The sequence below is a fragment of the Camelus dromedarius genome, chromosome 3, assembly GCF_036321535.1.
Source record: "Camelus dromedarius isolate mCamDro1 chromosome 3, mCamDro1.pat, whole genome shotgun sequence".
NCBI classification, from domain to species: Eukaryota; Metazoa; Chordata; class Mammalia; order Artiodactyla; family Camelidae; genus Camelus; species Camelus dromedarius.
In genome coordinates, this window is record NC_087438.1 from 94,804,262 (window position 1) to 94,822,776 (window position 18,515).

Consider the following 18,515-nt stretch of genomic DNA (forward strand, 5'->3'; position numbering starts at 1 on the left):
AAAATCCACAACTACTGCAGTCCAGCAGAGACGTTAAGAAGCTAGTTCAAGGGCCTGGAGTTCATTAGCCAAGTCCAAGATGGAAATAGAAATTTGGGAATTGTCTGCATAGATAGTACCAGGGGCCTAAGAGTGGATGAGATGACCTATTAAAGTAAGAAGAGAAGGGAGTCTACTGTCTAGTAAAATGAATAATGTTTTACATAATAAGGGAATTTGCTAGGAATATTTTATGGATTGCTGGAGAAGATGCATGTTTTTAAAACAAACACTTAAATAATCATTTACTATGTGCCAGGCACTGTTCTAAGCGCCTAACAAGTCTCTATTCATTTAATCCTCATAATAATTCTATTAAGTTGATACTACTGTTATCTGCATTTTACAGATGACAAGACCGAGACATAGATTGGCTAAGAAATTTGTGCAAGGTCACATACATGGTAAGCAAGACAGTCTGTATTCAAACCAGGAAGTCTAGCTTCAGAGTTCTCATGACTAAGATTTTATCCAGTTAAAGGGCGTCCTGGAGAAGGAGAAGTTTCTGTCTCCTTTCCCTCTCCCCAATTCCATAACACTTCCAGATTTTCACCTGCCGCTCTGGATTTGTGGCAGAGTGCACATGTGGTTTGGCTCATCTGAGACTACATGTCTGAGGATGAAAACTGAGAATGTAGAACTGGGGAGGTCAGCTGAGTTAACTTGGAGGGTGTTTGCCGGCAGGAGGAACAGATGCTGCTTAAGTCAGAAAGAAACGAGCGTTCACTCCAAACCTTGCTTTAGAAAGCCTCTTTGTTTTATGACTCTGGGTGCAAGCAACTCTTTTAATTTTGTGTTTTGGATCACAGCCATAGGAGGCTTTCTTTAATGTAGCAGATGGCTGGAGACAGGCAAGCCCGGTTCCTACGCTCTACATCAAGCAGCTTTCCCTAGAGAGGAATCTCCCAATTATGTTGCTCAGAAAAAAAGAAGAAACAGTCACTTAAAATGGACACATTAAATTTACACCCCGTGTAAAGTAACCATTGCTTTAGACATCCACAAACATTTGGAGGCGAGCAAATCTTTTGAGAGTCTGATGAAAGCTATAAGCTTTTTCTGCAGAAAATTTGTATGTAGGTTATATACAAAAAGATGCATATTAATTCCAGGGGGCTCATGGAGTCTCTGATATGCATCCCTGAAGCTTCAAGGAGTCTCTGGCAGCGAGATTCCTGTGCTTGCAGTGGGGTTAGATGTTATTCCTTTCCTTTCCTTTTCCCTTTTTCAATACATTAAGAGTCTCGAGCTCTGTGTTGTGAACGTAAAGGGCCTGTGGATTATTAAGGGATCAATTTCACACGAGAACACTCAAATTTTATTGGAAAAAAATCCTTTCATATATAGGATAAAGTCACTATAGTGTATTCTCTGGTTGGCACAGAACCTTGGCTCATTCTGTTAGAAACTAACATGAAGTTTCTTTTGAAAATTACGGCATGGTGATTTTTTTTTCTCTCTGGGATCGTGGGGTATGTCTTTGCACATTATTTCTTTGGGACTTCGCTCTTGGAACTTTTCCCTGTTTATCTCTGCCTCTTGCACTGTTTCCAATATTAAGGGTTGGAGGTGGGGCTAGTTTGTCAATTGAGGAACAGAATTTTCAGAACCTGAAACACAGCTTTCTTGTTTCCAGGATACTGTCCAGAGAAGTCACACAAACTTAGACATTTCTTCTTCTGATGTCCACTTGCCATGACTGTGTGAGGAAGGGAGAGGTCTCTGAAGTGGCTACCAGGGTCCCTTGTAGATCTCTGTGATGTCATTCACTAATGCTTTTAAACTGGGTGACTCCTTCTAACATCACCACAATCTTCCAGTTAGAACTCCCCGTAGACGGGGAGTGCACTGATTACTTAGGGAAAAATATTCTGAGCTACAGCAAAGGGTGGAATTGAGATATATATTAAATATATTGAAATCAAAACCAATTTGCCTCAATTACCCTATATTTAAAAATATGGAAAGACTGAATTAATTACCCCAGTTCTTCTTGTTCTATATATGGTCCCACATTTCCTATAAATTGCTTCCTTAGTGGATCTGCAAAATTCAACATGGGAATAGGTAATAGATGAAACATTTAAGCTGGTTCTTTACGACAAATGAGTAATTGATCCGGTTATGGAAAACTTTAAAGAAAGGGCTCATTTTCTCCCTAAACATCAACTTAAATCAGATTTTCTGAACCTCAGCACTATTGATATTTTGATTTGGATAATTCTCGGTACAAGGAGGCTGTCCTGTGTATCGTAGAATGTTTAGCAGCATCCCTGGCCTCTACCCAGCAGATATCACTCACACCACCCTCCTAGATGTGACAACCAGGATTGCTCAAAAATTGTCAAATGTTCTCTGGGGAACATGGTCACCCCTACTTGAGAAGCATTGGCCTAAATTATCCAGATTAGGTCTGTTGATCAGTAAAATAGAGTATTGAAATTTCTTCTATTTGATCTTTCTGATCAGGTGAATGCTAAACTGAAAAAGCAGTTTGTCTTGTTTGATGCCCCACTGATTATATATACGTACCTGTTCAGATCATCTTGTTCTGCATTTGTTTTTCAATCCCATTTGATTGCCAAAACCAGGGACTTCCTTACTACATTCCTGTGTCTCTGACAGGCCTGTTCATTTGCTGTTTGAGAATCTTTCTGACTATATAGATCTTTCATGATCTGATTTTTGATACCGTTTAAGGTCTGGGTAATGTCTTAGTCCTTTAGGAGGAGTTTCCCTTCCTGTCCTCTATGTTATCATCTCTTCCAATTTAAGACCTAAGCTGAGCTTGCACAGCAACCTGGAGAGGTTGCAGTCTCTGGTTGATTTGATCAGTATTTGAACACATAGTTCAGGAAGCAAAACTGTTGGCTTTGGGATTACACGTGAGATTGTCAGAAGGAATCCTGTAATCACAAATTGTTCTTTACATATGTACAGTGACTGCAAGACAGCAAACAGTTTGTTTTGGGCAGGATTTTACTGGCTGTTTGAAGTGAGGAGTGGCTATAGTGTACAAAATATTTAAACCAAATTGTTATGTCTTATAATGTTCCACAGAGCACGCTGCAAACATCAGTTCTGGAAAAAAGGCATCCTCCAAGGCAGGGTTATGGGCACTTCTGGGAGCTGTAAACTCATGCAGGCTCCAGAAATATGTGCCTTCCAAGGCCTGGAAACTTCTGAATTAACAACAAATAATCAGTGAGTGTGACAAAGAATTAAAGTACACAGACTTTACTTTCACAAAGTTTATGTAGTAGTAAAGGGGTTTAAGACATAGACCTGAGATTGCAAACTGATGGCCAGCAGGCTAAATCAGACCATGGATTGTTTTACTTGGCATGTGCAGGGTTGGCCTCCTGAATGTCTCAGAAAGAGAAAAAGAAAGAATGAAAAAAGTTGCTATACATGTAAAATTGAGGTTTTTACATTAAAATCCAGATTCCCAGCTGCATTTGAAAAATCAGAAGATCTGCCAACACTAGGTCCTTATTCTCACTTTTCCTCACGGTTGACAGTTGCCTGGAGTGAACTAGTAGCTGCTCCCTTTGATCGGAGCAGGCCCTCTCTGGTTCCCCATCCTGGCTCTCTACACTCCCTCACTCTGTCCACACTTGAGATGACAATCCTTTGTGCAGAGACTTCTGCCACATTTATTATCTGTCTTCACTGTGGAAACACAGTGCTGAATGAAGCCTGGAACAAAATGGCTGCTTCCCATTTGTGTTTCAGGTGAGATGACCCTGGCTCAGGCCATGGTGGTAGCAATAGAAGCCATGAGAAATGGTCAGATTTGGGATATTCTTTGAAAGTAGAGTGATTAAGATTTCGTGATGTTCTGAATTAGGGAATGAGAGAGAGGATTTGAAAAGACTCAAATTTTGATTTTTAGTTGGATTAATTTATTATAAAAGTAAATCTGTAGTGGAATATTGGAAAACCAGTGTCGAACTTTTACAATAAAAACAAAATTATTTAAAAGTTTTTCTTCACTAGTACTCTCCAAAGTGGGTGCACCAGATGGTACCACTATCGTTTTCTGTGAAATGCTGACACTTTGGGGGATGGGGGGGGAAGGGGGAACATTGAGAAGAGCCCCAGTAACTAAGAGAAGAGAGATAGGCTCTTGCCCGGAGAGATGGAGTGAAGGGATCTGTCTGTGGGTGGCCCTTGTGCACCTCAGTGTCCCTACCCATCCAGGACGGTGTATCTTGAACTACTGGGGTCTCATTACATGGACAGTCCTACTTCGGGGAACTCAAAGGTCTGGCACCGCTAGAGGAGCTGGGGGACAGCAGAGGCTCCAAGATTTTCATGTGGGAGGGGTTTTAGGCCTGCACCCACTAAGAAGCTGTAAGATGTTCAGAAGCTTGTTCTGCAGCTACTTTTTTTCACAGAAAGGGTCTCTTCACTCGGATTTATATTTATATTACAAATCGTTAAAAGTAGCAAAGTTGTATCTAAAGATGTTTTAATTTCCACTTTAAACAAAACTGAGAAAGTCCTCAACTGTCCATGTAGAGGATTCCTTATAATATGGGTTGATTTGGTTACTGGAGACTACTAGTGGCTATCGTGTGGTGGGAGCTAGCCGACTGCAACTCCTGGGCCTGGCCATGGACGAGAGAAGCCTCCGGCAGATCGGAAGCTGGAGTTCGCGGGCGCCGAGCCAAGCGCGGAGGCTACCTTCAGCCGCCCCTTTCCTCGGTCCCGCAGCGGTCACTCGGTCACTAGCGCGCATGCGCCGGCCCCGCGGCGTCCTCCCCGGCTTCGTCCCTCCTTCATCCGGGTCCTGGGCGAGCGGGCGCCGTGCGTGTGTCCCGCGGCCGCGCTGCTAATAAAGTTGCGCTGAGGGGAGCGCAGCAACGGCGCCGGGAGAGCGCGCGCCGCCGGCCCGTGAGTGAATGTGGGGCCCTGGGACGGGCGGGCGAGCAGGACTCGGGGCTGCAGGCTCTGCCCGGACGCGGTTCTGTCCTAGTGGCCGGACTCGGGCCGAGGCGGGGGCGTGCGACCGCGGCCGGAGCGGAAACCACCCGGGCCTGCGGGGTGGGAGGTAGGCCGAGTCCCGGCCTGCCCGAGTCCAGGCGGGCGGCGGTGGTGCGGCCAGTCCAGCTAAGGAGGCCGGGGCGTCCGGAGGCGGGGCCGAGGCTGGCTCTTGTCCCGGCGCCGCTGTTACCGCCTGGACTGTGGAGGGAGGCGTTCGGGACGCCCTCGAGGGGGATCCCTGGCCCCGCTTCTGTCTGGAGGAGCGGTTTGTTCTCCCTCCTCTAAGCGCCACCGTCGATACACATTCCTGGTAGGATAACCGCGCTCGGCAGAGCAGCCTGGTCGGCTCCGCTGCAAAGCCGTCCAGTGGCTTGATGAATCCTTGCCGCCGTCGCTTTGTGTTTCAAAGATAAGAATCCACCCTTATCGGTGGGAATTACACTCTGGGCAGTTGTGACCTGCTGCTGCACTCGGCTGGTAGTTAGACCTGATTTCTGCCACTTGCCATGCCAATTTTCATCATTGTAAAGATTTCGTCTGCTCCATGTAAACTTCTGCCGTAAGAACAACGATAAGCAGTATATTTGCCTTCACCGTATTCAACCCCTGCCGGGGTCCTTCACGTCAGTGTCATTACTCAGATTCATATTCCGGTCTGTCCCCCTCCCCCTCTCTCTTTCCTCTCTTCCCCTTTCAGCTGCTGTTATTACGTGGAGTTTGGAGCCTAAGCTTTGAAAACTCCCATGTGGCGCCTGTCTTAAGTCGGAGCATGCTCAGTAGCCAAAACAGATTTTGGTTGGGGGAAAAAAAAAAAAAAAGCTGGGGCCAGGATAGTCGGGTGTTTGGACGTTTGCCCGCTTCCTAACAAAATGTTCCAATTCTGGTTTGGATGGCATTGGAGAGTGGAGCTGTAGGCCAGCCTAGGGGTGAGGAATGCCTGAACACCCGAGGCCAGATCTCAATCTTGATTGCAGAGACATTGTTTCCTGACCAGCTGGAGGTCTAGAGAGAGGGGGGAAAAAAGCATTCCTGGCTGCCAGTGCGTTTACATGGGTGTGGTACTAAGTGTGTCTTGTTTACCTTATCTTTCTTTGGAAAAAGTTTTGAAGTCTGGTTGGGTTTGTCACATCATGCCTGTTGCCTAGCACCACCAAAAGTGTTCTTATCTAGCAACAGAGACTGGATAGGTGGAGGTTGTAGCTTGTCCTCACAGAAGTTGAGAGACGGGGGTACTTAAGTTGCTGTTTTTCAAATTATTTTTTTTAACTGGAGTAGTTAAATTTCCTTAAATTATAGCACCGGAACTGCCCAGCGAGAATCAGTCTTTAATTTTAATTTGAATGCTGAAAGTTTGAAAACCTTAGTCCCAGTAGATTAGTAACATTCCAAGTAGTTTAAAATTTCTGTTAGATACCAATGTTGTGGGGAAAACAATACCTTGACACAGTGTGGGAGTTTCACACTTACTAATCTGAATATTTTATGAAATTAGTGTGTTCCAAATTCTGTAAGTTATTTATAGATCTGACCAAATTATCTTACATTCTTTTTTTTTTACTGCTTCTTTGGTAACTCTTCCAAAGTGAATCCTAGATTACAAGAATAAAAAACAAGTCATAAGAGACACATTAACAAAATGTAATCTGCTAAAGGTTGTACATAGTATGTTTCAATTTTTTAAATTTAATTTTTATGATTGATTGCATGATTGTCTCTCTAGCATCCTCCTTTCTTCCCTCCCTGCATTGCTGCTTCCTCAGTGTGACCTTCCTTTTCACATAGCCGCTTTTTTTGCATAAACTTTACCCGTTTATTTCTGTTAATAAAATCCACTCATCATTTATACTTCCATTTCTTTCAGATGATCGCTGAAGTAGGCAATAAAAGTTAGATGAGCCTTCCCAACTGACTTTCCTCTTAGATTTTAAATGCATCCATATGATATGGTCTAGTTAAAAGGAAGAGGGGAATGGTGAACTGGAAAAGAAAAGGCTAAAATATTTTTGTAGATTCTGTACAGACTTGGTGGAATTATCTACTTGTCTGCTTCACTGTGGTAGGCGCCAGAAAAATGGGTAGATTGATATGTGTTGCATTTCTTTCCCCTCTGGCAAAGTCAGTTATTAATTTCAGTGGGAGACCATGGCAGAATGTTGTTGCTAATGAGGTTTGAATCAGATTGTTGTTTACTGGTTATGTAACACGTTGCTGGGAGTATTATTAAAAGTTGCCTTCTGTAGCAAGGTAGAAGCAAGTAAATTCTGCTTACCCTCTTCACTGGGTTTTAATTCTTGGCTGAACCTGAAGGCACATTAGACTATAACCATAATTATACCTGGGCAGCCTGTCTGTTTCCTGTTTTCATCGTGAACCCAAACATTATGATTTGCAGTGATGATCTTTTTTGTCCTTTGCGTTAAACCGAGGCAGTATGTTTTCTCTGAACTCAGATTTGTAACTTGGTCAAATCAGAGATAACTGGCTTCTTAGTGTTTTGAAGACTAGGCAGTAAAACACTAAACAGTTTTTCATTTCTTAGTAACTTAAGTTGGAATACTATCTTAAAAAAATCTATTTCACACATATTGTTTGATTGTTTTATGTAAATTTTAATGTTACTGGTAGTTTTTAGAGTCTTTGAATTAAAAAAGCCCTTTTTGTTTATGACTTATCAGTATTTATTCTTACCAGATGTATATGTTGGTTTAGGCATTGAGCCACACATTTGGGTGCATTTCATAGCTGACTTGAGTACACTTTAGGATATAGCTGCCTTTATTCCCCTGGTTTATGTCTTCTCTGTTCTCTTTACTTCTAGAAGGGTCTATGTCACTTGTCTCTCTTTTTTGTTCTTTGTACTAAGCACAAAGAAGAAACCAAAATAGTTTATTTCTTCAAATATCCAGTGGGATTGCTAGTATACTAATAAGGTCAAAGACATTGGAAAAGATTACTTTTTATAAGGGACAGTCTTATAAAAGGAAATCTTATAAGCAGCCTGAGGGATGATTCTTATCTCCACCAGTCTGGATATTCTGGAGAAAAGATTGTCTAGGAGGATACCCAAGAAGGCTGCACAGAACATTCATAGGATGCTTTCTTCACCAAAGAAGATGATGAATGATCCCACAAAGCCTATCAGTGTCTTTTTACACCTTGTTTTTCCACTTCCAAAGTTAATAGAATAATAGTAATTGAAATTCTTAGTATTGCATTATCCAGTTCATTGCCATTACCTAGAACTCTGGATCTGAGAAGTATGTTTACTAGTTGGAAGGTTAAGATGTAAAAATTTTTTTGAAGAAATGTTAAAAGCTTGATTATTGTTAGAACCAGCTAGTTTTTCAATCTCAAGGTCACTTATATACTCTAACAGCTTTTGTTGTTCACAACTTTGAACTGATGGGGTAATTACAGAGTTATTAGGTTTTTCATAAATAATCAGCAAGTTCTGGACTCTGTAGCTTTGATATTTTCTTTGCCTTGGGCAGCTAGGCGGGGACATTTTTGGCCCCATTCTAGTGGAGAGAGGGTTTCAGCAACTTTTCTTCCAGCTTTTACTGTATACGTAGCTTGGTTGTGATAATATTTTAGAAGAAAGAAATCCTTATTAGGCAATGCTGTGTGTGCAATACTATAATTGTAATTCACTCTTAAAAGCTAGTTGTTAAAAGTACATTTTGTAAACAAGGTTTGCTCTTGAATTATTTGGTATATCAGTCTCTAACATATATATATAGCTTACAGACTGGTATACTCTGGAATTCTGAAAATGGCGTCATTTGTTGTGAAATTTTAACTGGATTTTTCTTTTTGATTTCTGTATATATTGTTTTGTTATTACTGAAAATAATAGTAAGAAAAAAAACTAACGTCACCTTCCCACCTTTCTCTGAGAATAGCAGCTGGAGGCCTATGAATAGTCTTAAACTTTTCAGATTTAACTGTGATCTAAGAACATGGCTGGTACTCAAGGCAAGTTTTGCTTTGTTTACTTTTGTTTTCATGATGTGTTAGGATCTGCCTACCATCCTATCTGGTAGGCTGTATAACTTGAGATCTAGTTATTCTGGTTTGTGTGTTCCCAAGAAAAGAGGGAGACTGCAGAAATATTTCAAAGCTAGTCTTTTGTTTTCTTTCCGTTTATTCACATCTTTCTGCCCACTGAGTGTCTACTTAACTCTCTGGCCATTTTCACTCTTTGGAGTTGAAAGTGTAAATTAAATGAATGATGACTAGAGCAAAAACGTACCCAAAGCCATATATATTCCCTTTTCTTCTAAGTAGGTGACTTGACCTCTGGGGTACACATGAGGTATCTGGAGAACATCTTCTTAAAGCATTGGACTATATATTGTGTACACAAGTGTGCTCCATAGACATATTTTGTAACATAGTGATTTCGTATTTGCCCCTGACGATTTTGTAATTTATAGGAAAGCGCTGTAAAGATTGACCGGCTCTGTGTCTATTCCTGTGCCTACAAGCCTATACAAGCATACTCAGACACATCTGGTAGCAATGTCGGAAATCTTGCTGGCTCTGTGGGGGTGAGTGCTACATCTAGATCAGGCTCTGCTTGATTAGAGGACTTAGAGGAGCAGGTGAGGTTTAAAGAGTGATTAAAAACTAGGAAACAAAAGTCTGGATGTGGGAGATAAAAAAGTAGAGACTTGTGTGGGCACAAAGAGACTAGGCAAGAGTATTATACTTGTAAGAAGTGTCAGGGATCATGAGTTCAGCTCTTGAATGGCTTTCAAATCCACTTTGAGAACTTTGGATGTCTTTGGAAATAGGGAGACACAATTGGGGAAAGTGGTGATATAAGTGTTTCTCTAGGAAGATGATTTTGGTATTCATGTGATTGGATTTCCTCTTTTTTTGTAGACGTTTCCATAAAGAATAGGATTTCTGAATCTAGGAGAGCTTTTGGGCAGATTTGCTCTTGGTTTCTTTCTCTTTTCTGCTTGCAATCATGGATGTGGCTTACACGTTCGGTAGTAATTGTATACCTGGATCTGGGATTGATTTGACAGTGTCTGAGTGATGAGTGTCTGCTCTTGCTGATACTTGGTGACTATTAATGTTAGAAACATAAGGGTAAGCTATTTTTAAAGCTTTACCTCCTCCCACCACAAGAAATTACTTTCTCCCATTGCAGATGGTCCTAAGGGGCTTGGTTCTTAAATCTGCTGTAGGACCTGAGACCTTTGTTAAAAATATGGGAGGTGGGGCCCTATTCTCAAACCTAATGAACTTGAATTTTGTGGGATGGTTATGAGAAATTTGTTTCTTTAAAACCCCCATCTTTTGTGATTCTTTTGTGTAGGATTGGCTGAGATGGTGGTGGGTTGTGACTTGTATGCACATTTATTTGTGTGGGTTGATGTGCTTAGATTTCATTTTGGCTGATAGTGTTGGGTGAAATTTTTGGATTGGTTTGCTTGCCTTTTGTATTGAAGCAATTAGAGATATTGGAGCAATTAGAGATATTGAATTTATTGTCTCCCCATTAGAGATGTTGGAGCAGAAAGTGAAGGAGCTATTTCTATGAATTTACCTCACCTCTGAAGTCTGGGCATGAGCAGTGTGTTGTCTATGTGTCTGTCTCTCTGATTAGGGAAGACTCTTGAGGGAGGCCTGTGTATGTGTTTATGGGAATTGGTCAGGAGGCCCTACTCATGTAGCTTGAAGTAAGAACAGGACTTTTGGTTTGTTGATATTAATATAAGTTCATTTGAATGGAAGCTTGGTGAAGTTTAACAGTATTTTATTCATACATTTAATATATGTAAAATGTAACTCCTGACCTTCCTTTAGCTTCTCTGTCAACCTTCCCCAAATCAGTTGATGACAGGTCCCATTCTTTTCTTTCAATAGCCCAGGCTGACATCTTGGAATCATTATTGCCTCCTCTGTTCTCACATTCCCCATGTCTCTTCCATCAGGAAATTTATTGTCTCCTGAAACATGTGAAATTGTCTTCTTCTTACCATCCCACTGCTGTCACCCTCGTTGAAGCTGTCTTCATCTCTTTCCTAAATTACTGCAACTTTGGACTGGTCTCCTTGCTTTTACCTTTGCTGTGCACCCTACCCCTCCTCCCTGTTTATCCTCAACAAATCAACCAGAGAAATTCTTTAATAATATAAATCAGAAAATGAAATATCTCCACTGAGAACTCTCAAATGTCTGCATTTCACTTATAGTGAAAAACCAAAGCCCTTATCATACCCAGCATACCCAATCTGGAGCTCTTACCTGTTTTCCCCTTCTTCACTTATTCTCAAGCTTCATGGTCTTGCAGTTCCTTAAGTACTCCAGGCATGCTCCCACCTTGGGACATTCACATTTCCTGTTGCCTTTGTCTGTGATAGTTTCCTGCTAGATATCTGTCTGGTTGACTCTTTATTTCCTTGAAGTACTGACTCAGTTGGTGCCTTCTCAGTGGGTCTCAGCCCAACCACCCGATTTAAAATTACACGTCTCCTATAGCACTCCCCATCCAACTTCCTCTGCTTTGCTTTTCTCCATAGCATTTTTCACCTAACAAACTATACTTATCACTTATTTTGTATTTTGTCTGTCCCCTTCCTCTGAAATGTAAGCCACATGAGGACAGAGATTTTGGTCCCTTTTATTCACTTCTGTATTCCCAGCTCCTAGAACACTACCTCAATAAATAGACTTTTGAATGAATAACCTGAATGAATTTAGTAAGTTCTCGGAATATGCTTAGTACTATTTTTCAAAGATTACACTTCTAGTGGGAGAGACAAAAATCAAATAAACCAACAAAGAGTTACAAATTGGTAGTACAGTGAAGGACATGAATATAATGTTGGATTAGAAGTTGGGAAAAACCTATTTTATATAGAGTTATGGGGTGACCAGGTAAGATCTCTGGGATGATAGGTAAAGCCAAAGCCTCAGTAATGAGAGACCTAGAAATTAGTGGTTTGAACTTGAAGAGAGTGGCCCAGGCAGAAAATGGCATTTGTAAAATCTCTGAAGTACAAGAGATATTCCAGTACAGGAAGATAAGTGCTTTTGAAAAATGAATTCTTACTACTATTTATTGGGAGCAGAAAATATTTACCCCTAGTTTTCTTTTGATTTTTCTTAAATTTCAGTCTCCAAATTTGTATTGCCCTAAATATATTGGAGAGAATTCTTTTGGAAAATGAGTGACTCTTATAATACAAATCCTCTATTTAGTAAGAATTTTAGTATGGTTGAGGGACATCTGCACTTTGGTTTTAAAATTGGTTTTTTTCCCTAACTACAAGAAATTCAAATTTAAGAAGTGCAGAACTGTATGAAGCGAAATAGAATAGATTCTAATTGGGTCCTTTTAAAAGAGAAGTTCATTTTCCTTTGGTAGTTTATACATCATTAGGTAGTAGCCAAGCTTCTCCAAAATCAGCACTGAGGAATGTGTAAGAAGCTATGAGGAATGGAGAAAGGGGAAGCAAGAAAGGAGAAGAGTCAAAGGAATGAGAACAAAAGAGAAGAGAGAGCAGTAGATACTGTCGGGAAGTGATGGGAACATCAGAAAAGACTTTGTGAGGAGGAGGAAAGAAAAAGCTGCCTTATTGCTTCTGAGATCTATGTTTTTTTCATCTCATAACATCTCTGAAATTGGAATGTGTCTTACAGCCGATGGCATCTGAATATTGGTTTTGACCAGGTGGCAGTTTTGATGTTGTTTTCGTTCCATGCGCACAAACTCTGCCTTTGCTGTCATTTCTTTCATTTACACCCTCTGGGAAGATCAAGCAAGCACCAGTATCAAAACTTGCAAGGATGGGTTTCAGTGGCTTGAATGACAATCCTAGGGTAATATTGGAACACTCTTCAGACCTACAGTGTTGATGGCAGAAAGATGATATTATGAAGAAAAAAGTTAAGTGATAAGAAAGCATGGTATGATAGTTTAATTTGCACCTTTTGCTTCCTTCATGGTTTATAAAATAATGATACCTCTTCAGTAGATGGCTTTGTATATTTGTTGAAATAAAGTTTCAAAAAAATTTCTATTATAACTTATGATGTTGAGCCCATTTTACCATCTAATGACTATTTTGATATCTTTTGTGAAGTGCTTGATCAGATCTTTTGCTTACTCACTAGTGAATTTTTATGATGAACTTTTTTAACTTTGTAAGTTGAGACTTAGGTAACAAGTACTTACATTACTTGCACATACCATGCAGTTTGGATAGTTATAAATCATTTTTGGAAAGAATCTGTTAAACATGTTTAAAATTTTTGATCATTCCATATTTTAAAAGATGAGTGCAAAGTTTGTCCCTGCCCCTTTTCCAGTGCTAGTTTTAAGTCTTGACTCTTTGAATACTAATGATCATAATTCATGTGTGAATAAAATGTTTCAGTTTATAAAGCATCTATTACATACATGTGTATGTGTGTTTTTAGTACTTCAGATACATTATTTTATTACTTCAACATTTTAATTACTTAGGAACATCATCCCTATTTTACAGAAAAGTAAATAGGCTTAGAAAGAGTGATACTTGGTCATGTCATACACCTAGTAAAGGACAGAATCTGATCTTCTGTTATCATTATAATGCTTGAAAAAATTAAAAATAGTGAATTCTTTCAGCTATGAAATATTTGAACACAGAAAAGTAGAGAAAATAATATATTTGATGATTTGTCAAATTTTCTTCAAATCTAGTTTTAAAAGAAACACTGCTGAGGCTTTTTGATTCTTTCTTCCTTCTTTCACCAGAGGTCATCAGAATCATTATCCTAAGGTTGGTATGTATCATTTCCGTGCACACTTTTATTCTCTCACTGTATATATACATATTCATAAATAACATTTTTTTGTTTTAAATTTTATATACTTGCTCTTACAAAGGTATGTATGTTTTTACAAATTTTTTTTTCTTTTTAATTACTCCCTACTCACTCACTCATTTATTTAACAGATAGGCACTGTTCTAGATCCAAGGGAGTATGATGTTGGATAAGGAAGACAGGGCTATCTGCCGTATTACATTTCGGTGGGGAAGACATGTAGTTAATAAATAAAATCGATATAATATCAGATAACTATAAATGCCATGAAAGAAAATTGAGCAGGATCAGGGGATAGAGAATAATGTGGGAGTGGGATGTATGCTATGTAGACTTAAGTGGGCAGGAAAGTCCTTTTTCAGGAGGTGACATTTGAGCAGCTAAATTAATTGAGAGAGTAAGCCATGCATGTTAAGATCTGGGAGGAGAGAATTCCAGGGGAGAGAACATTAAGTGCAAAGGCCTTGAGGTAGAAATGACCTTGGAGCATTTGAGAAATGGGAGACTTCAAGTGTGGTTAAATGCAAAGTTAGCTAGGAGAATGCTAGAGGTGAGTTTGGAGGAGACGTCAAAGGCCAGATCATGTAGGTCCCATAAAGTAATGTTAAAGAATTTGGATATTGAGTGTAATGGGCAGCCACTGTATGATTTTAGAGCAGAGGTATGACATGGTTTGGTGTACTTTTAAGATTACTTTTATACTGGAATTCAGTGTAGTAGAAAAGAATGTGGAAGCTCTTTCTATATAGATATGTAAAGATCTTGGAGATAAATATTGTTTATGCATTTTTCTGTACATAACAGGGATTACCTGTGAGGAGGGGAACTGAAGATGGGAAGAAAAATAGGAAGGAAGTTGACCATTCCACACTTTTTTATGTCAGGAAGATATTTTTAAATTATAACAGAAAAGCGTACACATGTTAAGTATTTAGCCAGCTCAATTTTCACATACTGAGCTCTGTCATGTAATCACTCAGAGCAAGATGCAGAACTTTACCAGGATGGCAGAAGCTTTCAGGTTCCCTTTTAGTCAGTACCCCAACCCTTCCCTTCAGAGGGTAACCACCATCCTGACTTCTAATAGCATGCATTGGTTTCACCTGCTCTTTGTACCAGCCTTCTTAACTCCGTTCTATTTGTCATAATTTGTCTTAGATTATCTACTATTTTTATTTTAGCATTACACCTTTGTTAAAAGGCTAAAACAATAAAGAAACATATAGAACAAATCACATGGGACCCTTTACTGTTGTCTGTCCCCTATTCCACGCCTCTCTCCAGAAGTAACTGCAGTGAATAGTTTCGTATGTAGCCTTCTAGTCCTTGTTCTGGGTTTGTATACACAAATAACTTTAATTTTTTTTTCTTATTAGTACATAATATGGTTAGTACTTAATAATAATAGTGATACTAGATTAGTAATTAACATTTATTAAGCACTTTCTAGTGGTTAACCCCTAATCTAGTGTCTGGTTTTCAAGCTCCTCTTCTTTTGTCTCCTTCAAAATATCATTGCTCATTCATGCTCTCTCTCATACGTATGCGCTACCCTGTCTAGCCACTGTTATATTCCAGTGTTACTGAATAAGATCTCAGTCAGCCAGGACTATCTCCTCTATATCCTAGGAAATATTCTTCATATAGTCTGCCTACATGTTTTTTTGTTTGTGCTCCTTTTCTTTTGAAATTTCCCTTCTTGTCTCAACAGCCAAACCATGCCTTTACTTTCTGATACAGATGGCTTTTATCCTACATCCTTAACGTAGCTACAACTGAGGTCAGCCCTTTTTACAGTTTGTTAATTCACAGCACTTTACACTTTCTGGGAACGTGCAGCAAATTCTAGCATTAAGCCTGTTCTGGATTGGGGTGCACCTTCCCAGAAAAGAATACACGTGCTCAGTTAAAACCCCAGTAAACATGAAGTAAAATAAAATAGAGTCCAATTCAACAAATAATTGCTGATTGCTTGTTATGCAGCATGTACTGTGAATAGCCACGATGGTACTTTAAAAAAGTCATACCATAGGTTTCATCTTAAGAGCCAACTGATTCATTCATTCAATATATGCTTACTGAGAGCCTACTAAATGTCAGGCACTGTTTTGGATGCTGATCAACTAGTAGTGACTGTCCTCTTGTCACCATCAACAAGAACTTCTTCAGGCTGCAGAGTGGTGGTCTGCCTGGAGCCGGCTTATTAACTTAACATGCTTAAAATATCAGAGAAGGCAATAGGAATTATAAAATTACAAGCTATCCATTTTGGGGTTAAACTTCGAATTTATACTCTTTAATTGTAGCATTCTTCAGTTTAAAAGTAGATACTTCCCATTTTTTTGGCAAATAAGTATGTTATGATTTATTAGAGGATTTGGTACAGCTTTTGACAACTTTTAATAAAATTTGCTTCTAATAATGTGACTTGAGTAGTACATGACTTTGTGTAAACCTTACAAGTCTGTGAAATGTTTTAAAGAGAATAATGACCCTAGGGAAGAGCTGGTTTTCTAAGACTTTTGTTCAAATCAGGACAATACCATGTTCAAAACTGACATAGCACCTAACATGGACTTCAGTGAAGAAAAGTACCTCAGAATCAAGCCTTTGATCCGGGGGCTTCTTACCAAAGGAAATAAAGATCTAGAGGTGGTTTTTGTTTTTGCTTTTTTGATAATACATAAAAAGTAGAGCACTCTGTTTTTGCTTTTGGTTATCATTTGGCATTGCAGGTGAATTATTTGTTCATATTATGAAGAAGAAAGTGACTTCAGAGAAAATTTCTCTTTGTAGACTTAGATTTTTTTGTTTTACTTTGTAATGGTTTTCTGCTCTTATTTAAAAATAATATACTTTTAAATTATGTTGATTTAAGTGTATGTTAATTGCATTAATTTAAATTAGAGATCTCATCCTTTTTCCCTTTCTCTTCCAGGGCTTGAACCAATGAAAGAAGCCTATGGCACTTAAAAAGATAAATGTTACTCTTCCTTTTTAAATTGGAACTTCTGCTTAGTACCTGTATATGACTTTTCACCTGTGATCTGTTCTTTTAGTAGCCGCTGACTTTGAGTTGCAGGAAGGTCTCTGAAGATTTATATCAAATGACGTCAATGGCCAGCTTGTTTTCTTTTACTAGTCCAGCAGTAAAGCGATTATTGGGCTGGAAGCAAGGTGATGAAGAGGAGAAATGGGCAGAAAAGGCAGTCGATGCTTTGGTGAAAAAGCTAAAAAAGAAGAAGGGTGCCATGGAGGAACTGGAGAAAGCCTTGAGCAGTCCAGGACAGCCGAGCAAATGTGTCACTATTCCCAGATCTTTAGACGGACGCCTGCAGGTTTCTCACAGAAAAGGCTTACCCCACGTTATATATTGTCGTGTTTGGCGCTGGCCTGATCTGCAGAGTCATCATGAGCTAAAGCCCTTGGATATTTGTGAATTTCCTTTTGGATCTAAGCAAAAAGAAGTTTGTATTAACCCATACCACTATAAGAGAGTGGAAAGTCCAGGTAGGTTTTAACTCCTCTGGGAAGAATTATAAAAACTTCTCTCTGATTTGCATCTGACTTAATTTAGTAATTAAAAAGTTATTTTAGCCCTGTGTTTCCATCTTAAGGCTTCTAATCTTAGAAGGAATGTTGAATTTTGATTTAGCTTTTTATATATAGTTGCTATAGCTCCCAAGTGGCTTATTCTAATTCATTGTTCACTGTAAGCAGTCAGTCATATGTACTCTCTGTTATTCTTCGTACTAAGGCCTAAGTTCCGTATGTGTACTATATCTCACCCCTTTTTTTATTCAAAGACTTTGTTTCTATAATTATTACTCCTCTTCCCAGTATTATATTTTCCCTCTCTTAGATTTTTTTCTGACAGCGTACAAACATGTCATGATACTGCCCAACCTAAAATACAAGTTAACAAAGAATTCCTACCTCGATCTCATTCTCATGCCCCCACCCCCAATCTACTGTCCTATTTCCTCTAGTCCTTTTATAGGAGTCTCCATCTTTATTATCTCTACATTACTTTCTATTTTTTGACACCTCTCTAGTTAGTCTTTCTTCTCTACCATTTGACTTGTCAAATTCACTGTTGATTGCCTTCTTACAGATAGAGAGGTCATTCATTCTCAGTCCTCATCTTACTTGCCCTGTCAGCATCATTTGGTACAGTTGCTCTCCTTCCCTCCAACTCAAAACTTTTCCATATTGCATTCTGAAAACTACACTCCCCTGGTTCTCTTACCTCACAGGCTGTTTTTGCTTAGACTCTTTGTTGACTTATTTTTCTGTTTTCACAGGACTCAGTCTCTGGACCTTTTCTTCATCTTCATTTTTCCTTTATGTACTTTCATGCTGTCATATGTCTTAAAACCTCTGTAAGCTCATGCTCACATTTTGAAATCCCAAGTCAGCTTCTACTTTGAGTTTTAGTCTTCCGTATCAACTTGCATACTTAACAGCTTCACTTGAATGTCCAATAAACATCAAATTTAGTATGTCTATAAAAGGACTTTGATTTTTTTTCCCACCAGGTCATTTTTTTCCTCCAGTTTTCCCTATTGAGGTAAATGGCACTAGCATTCTTGTAGCTGTGACCTAGAAGTCATCTTTTATTTCTCTCTCTGAAGTCTTATACTTGAACTATGAGCAAA

The 18,515-nt window shown here is 39.3% G+C and overlaps 1 protein-coding gene across 4 annotated transcripts in view; it reads left to right on the forward strand.

The window, feature by feature from the left end:
• The first annotated feature begins 4,831 nt into the window (after positions 1–4,831).
• The window catches only part of SMAD5 (SMAD family member 5), a 40,348-nt gene continuing 26,664 nt past the window's right edge, over positions 4,832–18,515 (forward strand). For 3 of the 4 annotated variants that reach the window (XR_004135877.2, XR_004135878.2, XM_010981802.3), the window contains exons 1-2: positions 4,832–4,938; positions 16,796–17,367. Coding sequence is in view for 2 of the 4 variants with exons in the window: in XM_010981802.3 (XP_010980104.1) it covers positions 16,965–17,367 (403 nt within the window). In the remaining 2 variants the exon portion in view is untranslated. Of the gene's footprint in view, positions 4,939–13,388; positions 13,816–16,795; positions 17,368–18,515 lie in introns of those variants that run through there. The other variant, XM_064484296.1, reaches the window with a different exon arrangement.